At 46.7% G+C, this 19,791-nt stretch overlaps 1 protein-coding gene across 1 annotated transcript; it reads right to left on the reverse strand.

The window, feature by feature from the left end:
• Nucleotides 1-224: 224 nt before the first annotated feature.
• LOC136573364 (general transcription factor IIE subunit 1-like) lies at nucleotides 225-10,948 on the reverse strand. The gene is made up of 4 exons (XM_066574659.1): nucleotides 10,501-10,948; nucleotides 7,532-7,733; nucleotides 1,268-1,500; nucleotides 225-632 (listed from the first exon to the last, which is right to left on the reverse strand). Exons 1-4 carry the CDS (start codon nucleotides 10,946-10,948, stop codon nucleotides 244-246), a joined length of 1,272 nt encoding a protein of 423 aa, XP_066430756.1. The 3' UTR covers nucleotides 225-243.
• Nucleotides 10,949-19,791: the final 8,843 nt, after the last annotated feature.

Below are 19,791 nucleotides of genomic sequence, written 5' to 3' on the forward strand. Positions count from 1 at the left end.
ATTCTCCGAAAAAAAGCATCGCTGACGCTCACAAATCGCTGCAAGTGATTCTTCTGGTTGCAAACAGATGTTTTTTGTGAAAGGGAACATTAAAGACATAAGATTTCATGCTGCAAGAGTTTATTTACAGGTTGCTGTGTGCAACAAAACATAACAAGAGCCCTTGTCTGTGCAAACAAAAAAAAAAAAAGAAAATTTTTTTCGGATATTTTTTAGTGGTCTGCTTCTAGCATAGAGGACACATCACTCAAATGCAGATTGGAACATTTCTTGTCCTATTTTGATGTACGCTTCTCTCTCCTCATCAGACATGAATGCCACAAGAGCTGGGTTTTGACTGACCTCGCTGTATACATGGGGCTGGCCACCAACCATCACCACCGGGTCATCGGCTTCAACCTCTTCCTCCTGTTCTACACTGCTCATGGGCTTTCCTGCTGCTGGCTTTGTGCGTTTTTTCTCTTCATCAGACTCACTGGTGTCACTTTCTGAATCACTTTTGGTAATTCGAGGCACAGATGGAACAGATCCAGATTTCATTTCATGGATTAAGAGAGCCTTGATCACTTCATTGTCAGCAGCACTGTCCTTCTGGTTGGCATTTTCATCCACATGCTCCGGTTCCTCAGGCGCTTTGGATAATAGAACAGATCAAACAATTAGATTTAAGTTTACAGAAAAGAATGTTTAAGTAAGTTATGGAGAAAATGATGCTGATGGAAGCAGTCCAACCTCTGCTGTTATGTTCTAAAGCCGTATTCAGATGGTTCATATGAGAGTGGTGCTGGCCAGCAGATGGACACCAGTCCGTGTGCGGGCCAATACTCACAGATTCAGCGCATCGCATGTGCTATTCTTTATAAGGGCATGCAGCGATTAAGTTCACCTGGACCATAGATCGGTGTGAATAGCCTAAAGGGCTCTAATAGATTTGTGTGGAGTACACAAACCAAAGAAGATCTACTTTATAGTGTTTAAAGAAGGGACAGCATAAAAATGTACATGAAGGTTAAAGAGAAGTGTGTCTAGAAAGGCTGAGGTTGGATTGGCCCATCCTGCCCACACGTTACGTGGTAAATGCACCGAAACCACTTCACGCAGTGTGTATTTTAGTGCTTTTTCAGTGGAATGGAATCACCAAGACAGAGTTGCAAGCAGTGAAAGAATGAATAAGCAAGTTGAACAGACAGCATTCTAGGTACGTAGTCCCAGTAACCATTAGGGATTATATAGGTGAGTGACTTCATGTGTTTCTTGCAGTACTCACGAACATCAGCCTTGATTTCTTCGGGAGGGGTTTCGGGCACAACCACCGTACTTTCCTTCAGCCACACTGGCTGCTCCTTCCCCTTCTTTTCTTTTACCTTTTTAAGCTCAGGCTCGCGGACATGAATGGTCACATCTTGGACATACATATTTTGCATAGATGACATTCTGTTTGCCCATCTCCCCTGGTTTCCTTGCATATCAACAGCTGTCATGTCAAAACTCTGTTCACAGCTAAAAGTAAATAGGCTTCAATTATGAAGAGCGGCCATCAGAATTTGGGTAAAATGGAAACTCTTAGTATAGTGATGATTGTAAGGTCTTTCAAGGAACACTACAAGAACAAGAGGGATACTACACAACGGAAGCGTAAACTTTCCATGCTTAAAGGAGATGTCTCGAGGAAGCAGTTAAATTTTTTTTTTGCCCAGTCCCCCCCATTAAGTACACATTACTAAGCCCCCCTGTAAATGACATTTCTAGCTGGTTCGTACTTACCGTTCCAGCGTTTCAGCAACTTATAAAAGTTTTCTCAAGATGGCCGCCGGCTCTTTCCCCGTCGCTCGCTGCAGCCCGACGTGCGCGCTCCCGAGACGCCGCCAGCTGTGTCTCCATGGCAACCGGACGCATCGCAGCCGCCGACCAGACGCCCACCGCCAGGCAGCAGGTAACCGGCGCTAGCCCCCGGCTCCCCAGCGCTAGACCCTCAGCCCAGGTGAAGGCCCCGGAGCCCAGCGCTAGTTCCCCCGGCCTAGCGGCAGCCCCCCCCCGGCCTAGCGACAGCCCCCCCATCGCAGCGGCAGCCCCCCCCCGGCCTAGCGACAGCCCCCCCATCGCAGCGGCAGCCCCCCCCCGGCCTAGCGACAGCCCCCCATCGCAGCGGCAGCCCCCCCCCGGCCTAGCGACAGCCCCCCCGGCCTAGCGCTAGTTCCCCCATCACAGCGGCAGCCCCCCCGGCGCAGCGACAGCCCCCCCCGGCGCAGCCCGGCGCAGCGACAGCCCCCCCGGCCTAGCGCTAGTTCCCCCATCACAGCGGCAGCCCCCCCGGCGCAGCGACAGCCCCCCCCCCCCCCCCCCCCGGCGCAGCGCTAGTTCCCCCGGCGCAGCGGCAGCCCCCCCCCCGACCCATCACTTACCTGGGACGCTTCTTGGGGCTGCTGGGCTGGGCTGGGCTTCTCCGCTGGGCAGCTCCAGTTTCTGCACCTTCCTCTAACAGAGGAAGGTGCAGAATGGCCGCTGCAGCGCGCTCCCGAGCAGTGACAGCTCGTCTGCGCATGCGCAGAAGAGCTGTAGCGGGGAGCACACTGAAGCGGCTCGTGCTGAATAGAGAAGACCGGACTGCGCACGCGCGTCTAAAAAAGCAAGCTGCCAGCGAATTTAGACGGAACCATGGAGACGAGGACGCTAGCAACGGAGCAGGTAAGTGGAATAACTTCTGTATGGCTCATATTTAATGCACAATGTACATTACAAAGTGCATTAATATGGCCATACGGAAGTGTATAACCCCACTTGGTTTCGCGAGACCACCCCTTTAAATAAGGTTCACAATATTTGTTCTTTAACCCTTTCCAATCCACTGTCTGACGTCTAAAGACATTTTGATTGAAGGCTGTACAGCTCCGATGTCGGAAGACGTCCGGCAGGGTATTCTTACTGTAGATTACTGGCCGCTCTGTTGTCAGGGGCCTCTCTAGCATGTCCAATACCGCAGTACTGGCTCTAGCCAGCAGATGGTGCTATTGTATAATGGCAGAAAGAGAAAACCCCCTAGGAAACTCTGAATCCAAAATTGGATTGCAAAGGGTTAACTGTTTTCAACTTCATTTTTCTAATGGACGGAGGCTTATTGGATCTCCTTAATGAGAACGAGTACCTCACAGAGCTTGGTACCAAAACGTAAGCTACTTAGACTTGTATAGGAAAACGCAGACATAGGAGTCAGATTTTCGTGCACCACCAGGACTTCAGAGGGTACCCCCAACAGTACCAATCGGCTATTTAAAAGGCCAGTGTACTGAGCTGATTTCTGCAAGAAGCAAACTGCTCTGTTCTCACTGCAGTGGCCAGGCTTGATATTGCATGCCAAGTCCCAATTAAGGTGAATGGGAACCTGGCCTGCAATACCAAGCCTGGTCTTTGTTGTGGGTATGGAGGTGTCCACTTCCTGCAGAAATCAGTTATACGACTGAAATGAATAAATTCTGTGCTAAAAATCTGCAGAATTTCCGCAAAAATAGGATATCCTGTCAATTTGAAAATCTGCAGCATAACTGCCTTCTGTTTCAGATTTTTTTCACTGTAGGGGCTTGTTCAGACCAACGTATGCAGGTTTCAGTTGTGTAATGCACAGCATATTTACACAACTCAAAAATCACATATTCCCTACGCGTTTTGGCCCTTCTGCGTGCATGTGTTTGCACGTGCAAAAAAAAAGGGGGGGGGGGTCCAATGTTTAGACGCGCAGTGAATATGTATGTTTCCTTGGCATTTATGCATGTCCATTGACCTATTTCAAGGTGTAATGTACCAAAGCAGAACATGCCACATATTTTTTTGTCATGTGACACATACAATTGTCTGCATACCCCAAAGTAAATCAATGGGGATTCAGCAGGCCATATTATGCACATGTGAATAAGCCCTAAGTGAATGGGGTTTGTAGATTGCTGTGGGATTTCAGCTCACATTCCACAGCAGTTCTGTTGTGTGTGAACTCACCTTTATACAGTAGAAGAGTACACAGATTCTAGACAACACAAAACATGTAGAAGACTGAAAGCAATGAGAACCCCCAAGAGCGAATGGCCCATATTTATCAGTGCATTTGTGCCCTTTTTGGTGCATATTAATGCCACAGGATGTAAGGTTAAGTCACGGCAGCATGGTACTTAACTCGACAGGACATAACCTTACGTCATGTAGATGGCGCTGGATTTGAAGCTTAGCCCACGGCATGTAAAGGGTTTACAGAGGGAGCGTGCTTCCTATTTAACGTCATCGGACCCCCACGATGTAATTGCGGAGGGCCGATAGGTTGCCATGACAACAGGACGCTAGATACAGGTATCCTGGGTTGCCATTGCCCATGATCGCTATCACAAGCAATAAGGCATTGCAGTACAGAAGTCCTGCAATGCATTATCATAGCTGCTATGGTACAAGTCCCTTACAGAGATATAAAAAGTGTAAAGAAGTCTTCAGCTGGATCATTCACAGCCATTCAGTGAATTACATCACTGATTGGCTGGCGCTCGATCCAATTACAGTGCTCACTTGCTGAAGCCAGGGGAATTCAAAGCCCCGTTTACCAGAGAGAGAATCCTCTGACAACGGGGAGAATTACACAGCAGCCAGCTGCAGCGCCTGGAAGATCATCGCGGGGGACACAGACGCCGTCTGCGAGGTGAGTATTGTGGGTTTTTGTCACCTAGTGTAGCTAGGGCTTATTTTCAAGGTAGGACATATTTGAAGCCCCCTGAAAATCAGGGTAGGGCTTATTATTGGGGTAAGTCTTCTGTTCAGAAAACCATGGTAGTAACAGTGTCCCGCCACAGTGGCCCTCAGTAGTAAGTGTCCTCCCTCTGCGAGACCCGCACAGAAATAGAGCATGCCGCGATTTGTTTTCCGGGTGTAATTTCACGCGGACAAATCGCGTCCGTCTGCATAATATTGCGTATTGTAATGCATTCCTATGCAGGCGGGCACGGGCGCTAATTCTGCGGGAAATCCCACTGCAGAACTTCCGCCTGTGTGCAGGGGGCCGTAAGGAGAACCAACTCCCTTTGGGTAAAACCAGTACTATAAAACTCATGCTTGATTTTTTTGCAACACCCTGGGAAATAAAGGAACCGGAGGAAAGGCATAAACCAATCCTTGTCCTAAATGTTGAATTAGCGCATCTATACCCCTTGGATGATCTTTGGGGGTTGAGGGAAAAATGTGTTTCAGATTTTTTTTTTTCTAGTGCAAACAGATCTATCTGAGGAAACCCCCACTTTCGCCCTATATCATGGAAGGCCTTTTGTGAAAGTAGCCGTTCTCCCGGATCCAAACGTTGGCGACTGAGGAAATCCGCCGTCACATTTTGAACACCCTTCAAGTAGGTCGCCGATATCAATTGGACATGATGTTCCGCCCAGCGAAAAATTCTCTGAACTAAGCTCTGCAGGGATGCCTGCCCGATCCCTTCATGCCAAACATACGCCACGGCTGACATTGTCCGATAAAATCTTTAAAGGTTTCCCTTTAATTAAACTCTGGGATTTTTGCAGGGTTTTCCAGATTGCCAACAGCTCTCTGAAATTTGACAGTTGTTCCCTGATTTCCTGAGACCAGGTTCCCTGGAAGCTTGCATCATCTACAAGCCACCACTGGATAACAAGCTGTCCGTTTTCCTAACAGTGACACGACTATCCTGGTGGTACAAACTCTTTGCCTCACAAATTGAGAGACTCGCAGGATGAGATCCTTTCTCCGTACTACGGGGAGAAATGAACGCTGTTGTACTGAATCCAGTATGATGCCTAGGAACATTTTCTGCTAACTGGGTTCTGTGTCCGACTTCTTCCAATTTATTAACCAACCTAGATGCTGTAGCAGTTGGATGGTGATAGTGACATAGGATAATATTAGATCCCTGTTGTCCCCTACTACGAGGATGGGGTCTAAATAAGGAATAATTGTAATAGACCTGTCTCTTAAAGGGCTTGTCCCGCAAAAGCAAGTGAAGTTAAACACTTCTGTATGGCCATATAAATGCACTTTGTAATATACATCGTGCATTAAATATTGGCCATACAGAAGTTATACACTTACCTACAGGGCCCCCCCCCCCCCCCCCCCGCCCCGTGTTGGCGTCCCCATGGCGCCGACCAAATCCTTCTCCTTGATTAGACGCGCTTGCGCAGTCTGCCCTCTTCTGTCCCGTTGAATGGGGCCGCTCCAGCGTGCTCGCGCCGACCAGACCATGCGCAGACCAGCTGTGGGGGGGAGGGGGGGAGGGGCATGTCTTTTAGCCAGGAGTACCCTCCTGGCCGAATTAGATAAAGCTGCAGATCTTGCTGTCAGCTTCACAGTCTCAACGGATTGGTAGAGAATCTAAAATCGGTTCTCTTGGCGCCTTGTTTTGGACATGCATCTCCAACTGACCCAACAAACATGCAGGTTTCTGGCTACGTATGTGGCTGCAATCACCGGGTCTAAGCAGACCTGAAGCCGCCACCCAAGTTTTCTTTAAGAAGGTTTTCGCCCTTGCAATCCTTCGGATCTTTTAGATGAGCAGCATCCTCAAATGGAAGGCATGTATGCTTAGCCACTTTGGCAACATGTACATCAATTTTTTGAACGGTATCCCAATCTGTACATATCTCATCAGTAAAGGGATAACGCCTCTTAATGCCCTTATAGCTGGCTCCAATATCAGGCTTTTTCCACTCCTTCCTGATTATTTTTTTTTATATATATTATCAACAGGGAAGGTGGATCTCTGCTGCTCCCCAAGGCCTGGGCTCCTCCACATAAAGCATGTCCCTGATGGCCTTAATTAGTTCATCTATGTCTTCTGAACTATAAAAGAACTTCCTGTATTCCTCCTCATTTGAGAAATCGTTAGTCGCACCCTCCCGATTGACTTCTGACTGTAAATTAATCCCTAAGGCCCATTTAGACACGATTATTGCTCAAAAGCCATCTTTTGAGTGATAATCGTCCTGTCTAAATGCGGGGTCATTGTGCACTGTTTGGGCACTATTCCTTCATAAGCTAGAACTCACTGATGACTTAACAGCGCCACAAGTGGATTTTCTCAGCGGGCGGCGCTGATAGCATTCTTTCAGCTGGTATCCCGCTGGGACTTCTCAGCAGGATACCAGCTGAAAGCTCTGAGAACAAAGTAGTGACTAAGCTGTGTGACTTAAAGGGGTTGTCCCATCAGCATATGAGATGTGAACACCCCTTTAAGTATTTTTGCAATGCACATCAGTTTGTAAAAGTGGAATGAAAAGTTCAGCCGCTTACTGCTTGGTAGGCAGCAACATCGAAGCCTGGCTGGGATTGCAGCTCAGTGGCAGTGGGCTCTATAGAAGACCTTCTTGTACTCTGCAGATGTAGGCATTATATGGAACTCAGGAGTACTATAGGTGTAGGTATTATACAGCACTATTACTGTGGCCACTGTAGCTTGTATTATATGGTAAATACGTTTGGCCTTATGCTTTCATTATCATTGCTTGCATGATGGCTGACATGATATCGGCACACTTACCTGTTTGCAAGTTCTGGGATATATGTTGGCTGTGGCTCCAACAACTCAGATGGGAGCACAATGTCTTCTGTCTCTTTGAGAAGCACAAAGATAGGTTCAATCTGCTCATTGAATTTAGCAAGAAGAGTCCTGGCATCTCTTTTAGGCATTGATGCGAAGTCTTCTTCCACTTCAGCATTGCAGTAAGTACAGCAAAAGAGCTCTGCACAAGAAACAGGATGAATGTATTAGGCTGCCTTCACACAGTGAGCGCGACTTGGGGCCGTGATTCCCACCCTCATATCGCGCTCTCCACCATGGGAAAGCCCCATGGATGCGAGGCGTTTTCATAGGAAAACCGCCTCGCATTGTTGCGGGGATGAAGGGAATCGCAGTCACGGCAGAGGATCACGCAATTTGCCGGTCCCATTGAAAATAATGTGCACTGCGATATGAGATATTGCAGCCTGATAGTACATTCTGCGATTTGTTTAATCACATCTGAGTGCCATGCGGGTAAACATTGCTCATGTGTAGGAACTCACTGAGTTCTTGGTAGAGCAATCATGTGACATGCCCAGGTGATCGCTGCAGCCAGGGACTGGCTTCAGTGATCACATGACCACTATACCTGGAAGTGTGTGGACGGCAAAGGCTGGGAGAGGGAGGAGCGTCACAGGACAGTATAATTTTTTTTTTTTTTTCAAACTATATACTGCTAATAAGTGGGGTGGTGGGGGACTAGGCCTATGAGGGGCACTGCAGCTATTATGGGGCATTATCACTGAGTGGTCAATAATAAGGGGTATTATTGAATGGGGCTTGTGAGGGGGATTACTCCTCAGTGGGAATCTATACAGAACATTATTACTGAGTGCGGGACTGTGAGGTACATTATTACTAAATGGGGCCTATGTGGGGGATTATTACAGAGTCGGAACCTATGTGGAGTATTAGTACTGAGTGGAAGCCATATTATCGAGTGAGAGCAGAAGGGTAGCATTGTTATTGAATGGGGCCTACTGAGACCACAAAAAAGTGCATACTACCACTGTGCAGGTCACCTCAGGTGGCACTACTACTCTCTGGGGAACTATGGATGGGGAAATTATGTAGAAGTCTGTAAAGCAAAGCTAAGAACCAGGAAAATTGAGGAGTTAAAGATAACTGTGTGTCAACATCTGCAGTGACAAGTTATAACCAGGAGAATTCATTGGCTGTATGATTGGCCGCTGAGCGCTGCCTGTGATTGGTCGCAGCGCTCAGCTGCCAATCAGATACAGCTCTTTCAGCAGGCGGGGATTTTAAATCCCCGCCTGATGAAAGAACTTCTAGAGCAGTGCAGGGAGAAGAGGGCTACACACGGCTGAGTCCCGGCAGCGGCGGACAGGTGAGCATATATATATATTTTTTTATTTCTTACACTTGATAGGGATGATTTTCAGGAAAGGGCCTATATTTAAATCCCATCCCCGAAAATTACTGTGCGCTCCTTGTGGGGTATGCAGAACACTGCTGGACAGCTGTGTTCTTCATACATAGTCTGTGTTCAGGGAGTGGGATACAGCTGAAACAATAGTATCAGCTGTATCCCACTGTGAACTCCTGATAAGGCTGATCGTTCTCTTTCAGCATGCTGAAAGAGAACGATCAGCGATTTGTTAATGAAAACTGCACTATGTTAGTGCAGTTAAGGCCCACTTACACGGGACGAATGTCGGGCAAACGATGCCCCACACTCGTCCTTGTGTTTCTTCTCTCCTGTGCTGTTGCAGGGAAGCTAGCGGAGCTGGCTCGCTCACGGAGCAACCAGCAGGGAGGGCAGTCCAGGAGATTTCTCTCCTCTCGCTCCCCGGCCACTCTCCATTGAGATAACACAGCGGCTGTTCACTACTGAATGGCCACTGTTTAAACTGCACAATGAGCTTATCGTTCAGCTTAAACAGCAGACGTTGAGTAGTGAACGGCCGCTGTGTAACTCAATGGAGAGGGGCGGGGTAGCGAGACGAGAGAAATCTCCTGCACTGCCCTGCCCCCTCTGGCCGCTCCTTGAGCGAGCCAGCACCAGTAGCTCCCATGTGACAGCATTGGAGCGCGAAGACACAGGGACGAGTGTCAAAAGACGGCTTTGAGCGATTATCGGTGTCTAAATCAGCCTTAAATCTAAAGATTGTAGGTGGAAATTAGCATCTACCTTTTGTTTGTAACGGAAAGAGCGTGGAATGAGAAAAGAGACACAATAACTGAACTACAGTTAGGATTAAAAAAAAAAAACACAATTATTGTACACAGACACAAGACTTGTGAATATAAACACTTAAATGTTATCACAATTTAATCTGCCCGTGTAAAAAGAACCAAGGGCTCACTCACATGTAACATACGTATTTGCTCACTATGTTTAATGCCCATTATGCACCAAGATAGGACTAGCTACATCTTCTTTCACGCACATGATAAAAAAAAAAAGCAGATGTGAGTGCCCCAATAGAAGTCAATTGGCCTTTAGCACCGCATATTACTTGCGTGAAAAATACATGCATAATACGCAGTGACAATATGCCCATGTGGACGAACCCTTAGGGTGTTATTACACAGGATTTGGCGCTCGCGTTTTACTGAAATTAGAACAATGGTCACGGTTTTAAAGTATTATTTTTAAGTCTACGAACCCCCTTAAAGTGTCGCTGTGCTTTCAAAAAAAAAAAAAAGTTTGACAAGTCAAAAGTTTTGATAGCTTGGGCTCCGGGTGCCATGACTTCTTCCCCATCAATCACCAGAGCAAAGAAAGTAGATGAGTTTGACTTCAGCTAGCAAGCTGTGAGAGAGCTTGGATAAAAACTTCAGCTGTTTTTGTTCTAGAAATTAGAGGGGGGGGGGGGGGTCTCAACTCCTGAAACCTCAGCCATCAAAACTTTTGACATATCAGAAGTTTTTTTTTTTTAAAGCACAGTCACACTTCAGGGCATCCCCTAATATTTGACAAATACCTGTGAATGGGTCGAACAGCTGGTTCACCTCCAGGTCAGAGTAGGTGCTGTGACACCCAGGACACTTAAAGGAAGCTCTTATGGTAGATTCTCTCTCATCGGACTCAATCTTGCGCCGAACATGATCCAGTTTATACTTGACCACATCTACTAGCACTTTGTAATTGATGTAGTAATAGTTGTGCTTGGTGCTCTTTCCATTGGAGCCGGTTTCTAACCGTATGCGAGACTTGATGAATTTATCAGCCTTTAAGGTGTTGAGGATCGCTCTCAGCTGCTTCTTTTCGAACTTGAGGAGCAGAGCAATGTCATCTTCCTTGACACAAGGATATCTGATCAGCACATCAAGGGTCAGCGAATGTTCCAATCCAAAAAATCCCCGAACCATGTATTTGGCCAGTCGCTTCAGTGCAGCAGGCACCTCAGTCATCGTGTCTTGGTCGCCCATTGTGAAGAGGCAGGCAACAATTGCCTAAAGTCACAAGATAGAAGACACAGGGTTATACACTGCAACAAAGGACTATGGCTGTGATGTCGCGCTTTCTCTATATAATCTACTTCATTAATTACCATGGGGAATGGCAGCAGGTAAGACATACGTGGTGACTTTTCTGATTTTATATGTGAGCAATGAAACATTAGCTGGTCTGCTGTGTATCATCTTCAAGCTGAATTCCCTAATGGTTCCTCTGTCAAAAGCTAGCTCCAAACACCTGACCAGGGCTCTGGAGTGTACTCGGCATTGATGATTTCAGCCCTTTGCATCATTCACTAAAGTCTGTGTTATGTCAGATCCAGGTTTGGAAGTGCAGACGTCTTTATATACTCATTTGCTGGAACATGTACTGAAAAACTGCAAAATTATATTCTGTATGCAGCTGTTTTTCCACACCATGGTGGACAGAGTTTTCTAAAACCGCAATCTCATATTGCACTGTATGTTAATGCATATTCTAGAAAATCCACAACAAATAAGCCACATGCAGAGGCAAAACTAGAAGCTATTAGGACAAAAAAATCTGTAACAGGGCCTCTACCTACCATGTGCCATTTACAATACTGGCATTTTTTTTTTATATGATACAGTGGCCATCGGGCCCCTCAAAGTCTCCCTCACACAGGCGTTTTTGTACAGCTTTTAGCACTGTCTTTTCAGCGCTGTGCTAAAGGCTGTACAACGCTCCCATTCATTTCAATGGGGCTGTTCACACAAGTGTCAAAATGCAGCGTCTTCAGCACGTCTTCAGCGCTCCATGAACTTATCGCAGCCATTCAATGCGATGGCTGTGATTGGTTCATTGAGTGCTGCAGTCATTGGTTCTTGACTCCTACGGCTCAGCCAATCAGAGCCAGCACTTCCTGGAGGCGGGATTTTTGAACCCCCTTTCCAGGAAGTGCTGGCTGAAGACTACAGACAAATGTGCTGGAGCTTTGGAGGAAAAGTGCGGTGGAGCGGACAGCGCCTGTTAGGTGATGTTTTTTTTTTTTTTTAATGCAGCTAGGACTTCTATTCCCCGACCCACCCCTTGAAAATCCCAGCAAAGCAGCACTGCAAAGTCATGATATCGCCTCGAGAAAACGCAGCTATATCACACAGAACACAGCTCTGATATCGCTGTGATTTTTCTCATGGCGATATTACTGTCGCCCGTGTAAAACAGGCCTAAAGCACATCCAATTTCGCACAACCTATTAACTTTAGTCATCTGCAGAAACGTAAAATTGTACAGAATTTTGGCAGCTCAGATGTCGTGCGTGAGGGTAGCCTACGGGGCCTTTCACACGGGTGGAATTTTCTGCATTCCGCACTGCAGTTCGAGATAAATTCCGCACGGTCTGTGAGGGTTTTGATGCAGAATCTAAATGGCTTAAATTGCCCTGTAATTTCGCATCAAAAGCCGCAGTTAGCCCTGCAGATTTTGGTTCAGAATTCCGCAATAGCAAACTCTGCTGCATCCCGACACAATTATTCCACCCGTGTGAAAGGTCCCAGGGCCTGGTGCTGACTGCCACCTCTGCACCCCTTAGAGCTACTCCCTTGCCCTTTAGACCTCTTGAGGTTCACACTGTACCTCTCTGTGCCTCCGAGTTCACATAGTTTAAATCGTAGCATTATTCACACAAGAATCACCTGCATTAGGCTGCCTTTACAGCGCCAGCTTTTTGAAGGAGATTTCAAATGGTGCTGAAAACCCCTGAAATGAATCTGCAATTTTTGAAACACAAAACCTGCAAAATGCAAGTCTGCAGGACGTCAATTTGTGCTGCGAGTTTCAACCTTGAAATACACAAGAGTTAAAATCTACACAGATCCGCTATAAAAACCGCGGCCCAACCCACACCCTTTGGAAGCGGACTTGGCTACTGCGGATTTCCAGCGTAACCTGCTGCAGAAAGAGCGGCAGCAGCTATACGCCATGTGAAGCCATCCAGCTCATCACCTTCTGATAACAGCAGCGACATCATTTATTCACGGACTCGAGGAAGGTGTCCGATGCCATCTTGTATCATGTGGATTGTGTTCACGCCCTTGGTTTTAGGCTGACGTATTTATTCCATACATGTCGGGTGCTGTAGCTGCAGCGTATAGAAAGGACAGCTTCACTGCCAGCTTATGGAACACAGGACTCCTTTCCACGAGCATATGCACATTTCCATGTGCCTCAGTGCTGCATTTTTGCGGAACCAACCATGTTTTTTTGTGCACGCATCAGCGAATTTTACTGATCTTTTCCCACCCGTCAGGTGTGTTCATTTGTGCGCAGCAAACAAGATGCATCGCTTGAAATAGCCAATTAGCTACAAATGTGTTCTTTTTCCCAGTGGAATTACACATCTCATGGCATATTGCGCACACATTTGCGCACTTCCCCATTGAGTTCTACAGGGACCTTTGGCGCACAAATGCACAGTAAAGGCTTATTTACACAAGCGTATATTGGCCGGCATTTTCACAGCTGGCCGATATATGCATCCATCGAAACAGTTCCCCCTTCCTTCCTATTCACCAGCTCTCTGCTTCTCTCCTCCCCTCCCAGCGGTTTGCAATAGAAATGGGCAGGACATGGTCAGAGCTAAGCTCCCTCCCCGCCCGTTGTCCATAGCCAGAAATGGGAGTGGGTGGGACAGAGCAAAGCTTAGCTCCCCCCCACCCCCCTATCCCATTGCAAACGCAGGAGTGGAGGAGAGAGGCAGAGAGACTGCTTAGATAGAAGCGTATATTGGCCAGCCGTGTAATAACGTTGGCCGACATACGCTCCTGGGAATAAGCCCTAAAGCAGAGCATGCTGCAGGTATTTTGTATGTCCTAAATACATGCGCAAAAGATAAATATGTGAACGGAACCCATTGAAATCAACGGGCTCTATTCTCTGCATATTACACGCTCAAACTGTATGCTCAAATACACCCTTCGTAAACCTGCAGTCTGAACCCTCACTTATTTACCTCACTGGTCTTTCGATCAGCTCCTTGCACTCTCTACAGGTTGGCTTAGTGGGTAATGAGCCTGTCCTGCATCATCCCTATAAGAAAGCTCCATCAGCTGTGATCACTCAGATAGTTAGGAAGGTCCCACAGGGCTGGTTTTTTGTCTTTATAAAATTCTTTTTAAGCACTTCTTTAGATGACTGTATTTGCGTGCATAAAATATACGCACGCAGTGCGCAGCGAATGGAACCCGCTGATCTTATTGGGTTCCTTCTCATGAACTTTTTTGGGCGCATTTCGTGCATGCTTAAAATATAGATCCTGCTCTATCTGCACCTTGCGCAGCAAAGTCTCCCCTAGAAGTCTATAAGAGGTGTGCAAATACGCACTCAATATGCATGCAAATCCACAATACACTGCGCAATTCCGTGAAGATAATGCCCTAGGAGATGCGGGAAGCACTGCATAATTGCAGAGAAGAAAAGAGCACTTCTGGACCTCCTTAGGCTTAAAAGCCTTTAAAATCGTGGAAGGGGTGTGTTGCACGCATGTATGAACTGACCCTGATGTGCAAAAAGTACAGCACCATGCACAGGCATATGCACAAATAAAAAAAAACAACCTAGTTCATAACCCAAATACGTACACTGATGCGAAGCTGCCCTAAGGTTAACATCACACAGGCGAGCACGGTATGTAGCCGCAAATCATCCATACGAATTCCCCAAGGACGCGAGGCGTTATGTCAAAACAGCCCTGCATCGCTTCAGTGCTATGATGATACTCTGCCGCGGTGGAGGATCGCAGAGTTTCTCCCATTCTTTTTAATGGGAGACCTTGCATCACATTGCATGCACCTAACACATATTGCCATGCTGCCACCAGCCCCATTGAATACAATGGGTGATGCGAGAGCATGCAGAAAGATAGAACATGCCGTGATTAATTTTCTCCATTGCGGTGCCATGCAGGAATACGTGTAAACGCAGCCTAAGGGCGGCTTCAGATGACCGTATATTGTCCGGGTTTTCATGTCCAGCCGATACAGGGTGTCCCTCTCTGCAGGGGGAGGAGGCTGGAAGAGCCAGGAGCAGTGCACTGAGGTCCCGCCGCCTGCCACTATTAGCAATGGGAGGGGGTGGGATGGGGGCGGGAGCTCAGTGCACTGCTCCTGTCCCTTTCAGCCTTCTCTCCCTGCAGAGAGGGACACCGTATATCGACCGGGCGTGAAGACCCAACTGATATACGGTCGTCGGAATAAGCCCTAAGGCTATGCTAACATGGCGGAATTCACCACAAAATTTTTCTTGTGAACTTTGTCTCTAAAAACTGCGTCAAAATCTTTGGCTTTCTGGTGCAGCTTTTGAGGTGGGCCACATACAGATCTAGCCCTGTCCGTAGGCTAAATCCGTGTGTGAAATTCTGATATGGAAACCAATGTCTCCAACATGTCACTTCTGGATAAGGAAACTTGCAGACATGCAATTTTGCGTGTTGGAATTCTGCCCACAGATTGTCAGGACCAAATCCGCACGCAGACGCCCATCCAAAAAACATCAGAAAAATGCAGATTTTGACATGGTTTTCAGGCGTGAAATTCACGCAGAAAATTTTGTGGTGAACTTCGCCGTGTGAACATACCCTTAGGCCGGATTCACACAAATGTATTTGCGCACAAAAATTTGCAAACGCAATACGCAGAAAATAGAACCCAGTGATTGCAATGGGTTCGTTCACATGTGCGTAATTCGGTCACACAGAAAAATACACAACATGCTCTATTTTCCTGCATATTTGCACGGGGACAGAACACATTGAGCTCATTAAACTAATAGGCCATTTCAATGGCTGAGAGCATCTTTTTTTGCACGTACAAAAAGTACAGTAAAATACACAATGCGCGCACAAAAGCACACGCAAACACGCTTCCGCTTGTCTAAATCCAGCTTTTAAAATTGAAAAACACAAAAAAACAGCCCTGTGGGGGGGGGGGGGGGGGAGGGAGATCTTTTTTCCCCCTACTTTTATTTCAGTTTCTCTCCTCCAAAAATGGAGCAGAGAGCTGGAAACCCTGAACTGACCCTAAGGGCTTATTCATGCGTCCGTATTTTAACGCCCGGCCGATATATGGTGTCCCTTTCTGCAGGAGGAGAAGGCGGGCCAGGAGCAGCGCACTGAGCTCCCGCACCCTCTGCACTGTTTACAATGGGAGGGGTGGGATGGGGACGGAGCTAAGTTCCGCCCCGTCCCATTGCAAATACTGGTGAAGGACGAAGTGGGGGCGGGAGCTTAGTGTACTCCCGGCTTGGTCCGCCTCCTCCCCTTGCAGAGAGAGACTGTATATTGGCCGGGTGTGAAAACCCGCCCAATATCCAGACGTGTGAATAAGCCCTAAGGCCCAATGTCCACAGGCAGATTTTTGCTGTGGAATCTGGAGCGGGCGTTTCACAATAAGGCTCCATAGCATGCTATGGTAAAACGATCCTTCATGTCCACGAGCTGAGACCAATTGGGTTTCCGCTTGCGAATAGAAAAAAAATGCAGCATGCTCCATTTTACTGCGGTTCCCGCATGGACGGCTTTCATTGAAGTAAAGTCGTATTCCGCGGGGAAGCAGGAGTTTGTAAAAAACGAAACAAAAAAGAAACCTCTGCTGTGTATTCCACACACATCCGCAGTACAGAAAATAGAAGACCCGGACAGGTAGGCAGGGTCGCCGGCCGCCTCGATTCTGCTGCGGGCTCCTGCATGTGGAATCTGACCCGCGCATGGACTTAAGGTATAACACAGGTGTGAAAGCAGTCTTACACTACTTGAGTTGCAGATAGGGCGGGACTGCGATCTTCGGCTGTGGATTTGTGTTGTAGCCATATAGTAGACCTAGCCTTACAGCTCTAGGATTGTATGACCGACAGATCGTGGATGTGCCAGGTCCTACACAGCGAGAAATATGGGGGCCTATTTACTAAGACTGGAGTGTGAAATGCCTGTATGAGTAAAGACTGCCAGGGTACGAGCGGTAAATGTATCGTGTGGCAAAACCCTCTTAATTTACCACTTCCATGCGCCAGGTGAAAATCTACGCCAGCTCCGGGCTGTAGGTGGTTTATTTTGCTATACTCCGACGGGTCCTCCTAAAGCTGGGTCCTGCAAGTGTAAGGTTACATTGTAAATGTCCAAAAAGTTGCAGTGTTGGCACGTGCACCACAATTGCAGCTTTTAGGGCTTTATTAAGACCCAATATTTAAATGATGAGCATCCTATATTGAGGACTCCCACTATTAACGCAGAATGTGCTAATTTGATATTTGTAAATTAATTCTGTAACCACGACAATCCCTTTACCTGCTCGGCGGCGGCCGTCACTGCGGTTCTCTCACTCCCTAGGAATACAGTCACTGAAAATGGAGAATTTAGGCTAGATTCACATGGGCGGACTTGTGCATGCAAAATTTGTGTGGACTGTGTATAGAAGCCATTGATTTTTAATGTGTTCGTTCACCTGCGCGTATCTTCCTGCGTATTTCAGTCGCGCGCAAAAAAAACAAAACGCAGTATGATTGGTAGACTATGAGATGCATGAAATGCTGCCGCGTTGCACAGGACATTGTGCACATTTGAAATGCATTCGAATAATTGGCCACTTTGAGCGGTGCCTATTATTTTGCTGCGCACAAATGCACATGCCTTATGTGTGGAAAAAGTACAGTAAAAGTGCGTGCGCGAAAAAGCAGTGTTACTTAGGCTGCTTTCACATCATCAGGGGTTCAGTTTTGCTGCTTTGTTCGGGGAGCAGGAAGAGGAATCCCCTGGCTGAACCGAACAGCGCAGAACAGACCCCAGGGACTATAGTGGGGTCCATTTGGTTTCCACTCAGCTGATCAGCATTTTACGGGATGAAAAGAGCTGCATGTAATGGTTCAAGCTCAGACTTCACCGTGGCCCCTTATGGCAGGATTTTGCTTCATTGTTTCAGTCCCACCCTTGGTTTGCCTTACAAACACTGATGGAAGGATTTGGACAGTATTTTGCGTTAGGCCAGATTCACACGGGCGAGCATGATGTCGAGCTGAGAATTTCAGCCCCATATTGTTCTTGCCAGCCTGCGTTTTTTTATTCCTAAACTCCTTGCATCACTTCTGTGAAATTGCGAGTCTCTTGCACATGTTTCACACGTGTCAGGAGGATCGCAAGTGATTCCCAACTGATTTCAATGTGAAACATGGTATTCGAGGCCTTGAAAGGTCTCATTGAAAACAATGGGCAAGGCGTTCCAAGGCAACGCCAATAGGTAGAACGTGCTGTGACTAATTTTTTTTTTCTTTTTTTGCAGTGAAGAAGAATAAGTCGCTTGTGTGAATAAGTCCATTCAAAAGAATTTCATATTCAGGCATCTTGCAACACACAAAACTTGCATGAGATTCTTGCCTGTGGGAATGTAAGCTACACCAAACCACTAAGTCCAAGACACAAGACGCAGAAGCGTAAGAAATAGAATTTTATTAGAACTCAAGATTGCTTGCATACTATGCTTTTTAAAATTTTTTAACAGGGTCACACAATCTATTACATTTAAACAGACCAATACATCGGCATAACACATATAGCAGTAGTCAGGCCTTGTATGTACTATATGTAATAATTCAATCCAATATGCATAAAAAGGAAAATGAGGACTGCAAATCTACCAGTAGTGCGTTCTGCACCCCGACGCACGTTTCACCATTTTCCTCAAGGGGTTTAGTGATCTGAAGTTCTAATAAAATTCTATTTCTTCTGCTCCTGTGTGTTAGAAGTGATCCTCCACCGCGGCTGGCAGAAGAGTTTCTTCCATTGTTTTTAGTGGGGAAACATCGCATCGCGTGCATCTAGCAGAGCCCCATTGAAAACAATGAGAGATGTGATGCGAGGGCACGCACAGGATAGGATGTGCCGCAATTTGTGTATGACCCCATTTAAAAAAAAAATGGGCTTCATATTTGTGCGAGACTTGAAGCCGACCTTAGGGTGCATTTACATGGGCGATTTTCCTATACGATTTCTGTGTGTTGTGAAATGTATAGAAATCGCATGGTAAAAGAACCCATTGTTTTTAATGGGATGTAAGGAAAAAAACTGCAGGTTCTCCTATTTTGGAATAATATCGCCCGTTGTTCCCTATGGCAGCTTTAAAAAAAAAAATTGCATTGTGCTCGGATGTACATAAAAGTGTCATGCAACAGCAATGACATTTTTTTTTGCTCCCATATGGAATAATTGGCGATTTTCACGCATGAGATGAGTTTCTCTTGTAAAACCTAACACACATCTAAAATTTGCATCTTTGCAGCTGTTATCTGTTGGAGTTTCTCGGATCGATACTGCACGTGTCCGTGTAAACTCACTCTTCTACTTTCTCTCAAGCTTTCAGCTCTAGTTTTATCTTCCGAATACTGGTGTTTGAGTGGGGTCTGAGTCCTGTGTTTACACCAAAACCGTACCTTTTATAGCCGTTTTCAAGGTGGTTGCAAATTTACCCCAACAGCATTGTAAAGTGCAGCGAGTCACCCCAACAGTGCATGTGATTTTGTCTGCATCTCATCCCCACTGTATGAATACGGCCCCGTGCAGGAAACCTCAGGATTTTTTAAAAAGCATTTTGTCACTGAATATATGAAGGCCTTGTCCCAAATTAAAGGGGTTGACAGTGTTACAAAAATATTTACTGGAGGCCGTTAAACTCCTTGGTGTCGCATGCATCTGTACTTCCATCATACATGACAGCTGGCACTCAGATCAGCCCTCTACATGTCCACTTATGGACCATGTGAACCCTGCAAGCTTCAGTCACCATGCCTGCCATAGGGCGCAGCATGGCAATGG

This window comes from Eleutherodactylus coqui, chromosome 7, assembly GCF_035609145.1.
Source record: "Eleutherodactylus coqui strain aEleCoq1 chromosome 7, aEleCoq1.hap1, whole genome shotgun sequence".
NCBI lineage: Eukaryota > Metazoa > Chordata > Amphibia > Anura > Eleutherodactylidae > Eleutherodactylus > Eleutherodactylus coqui.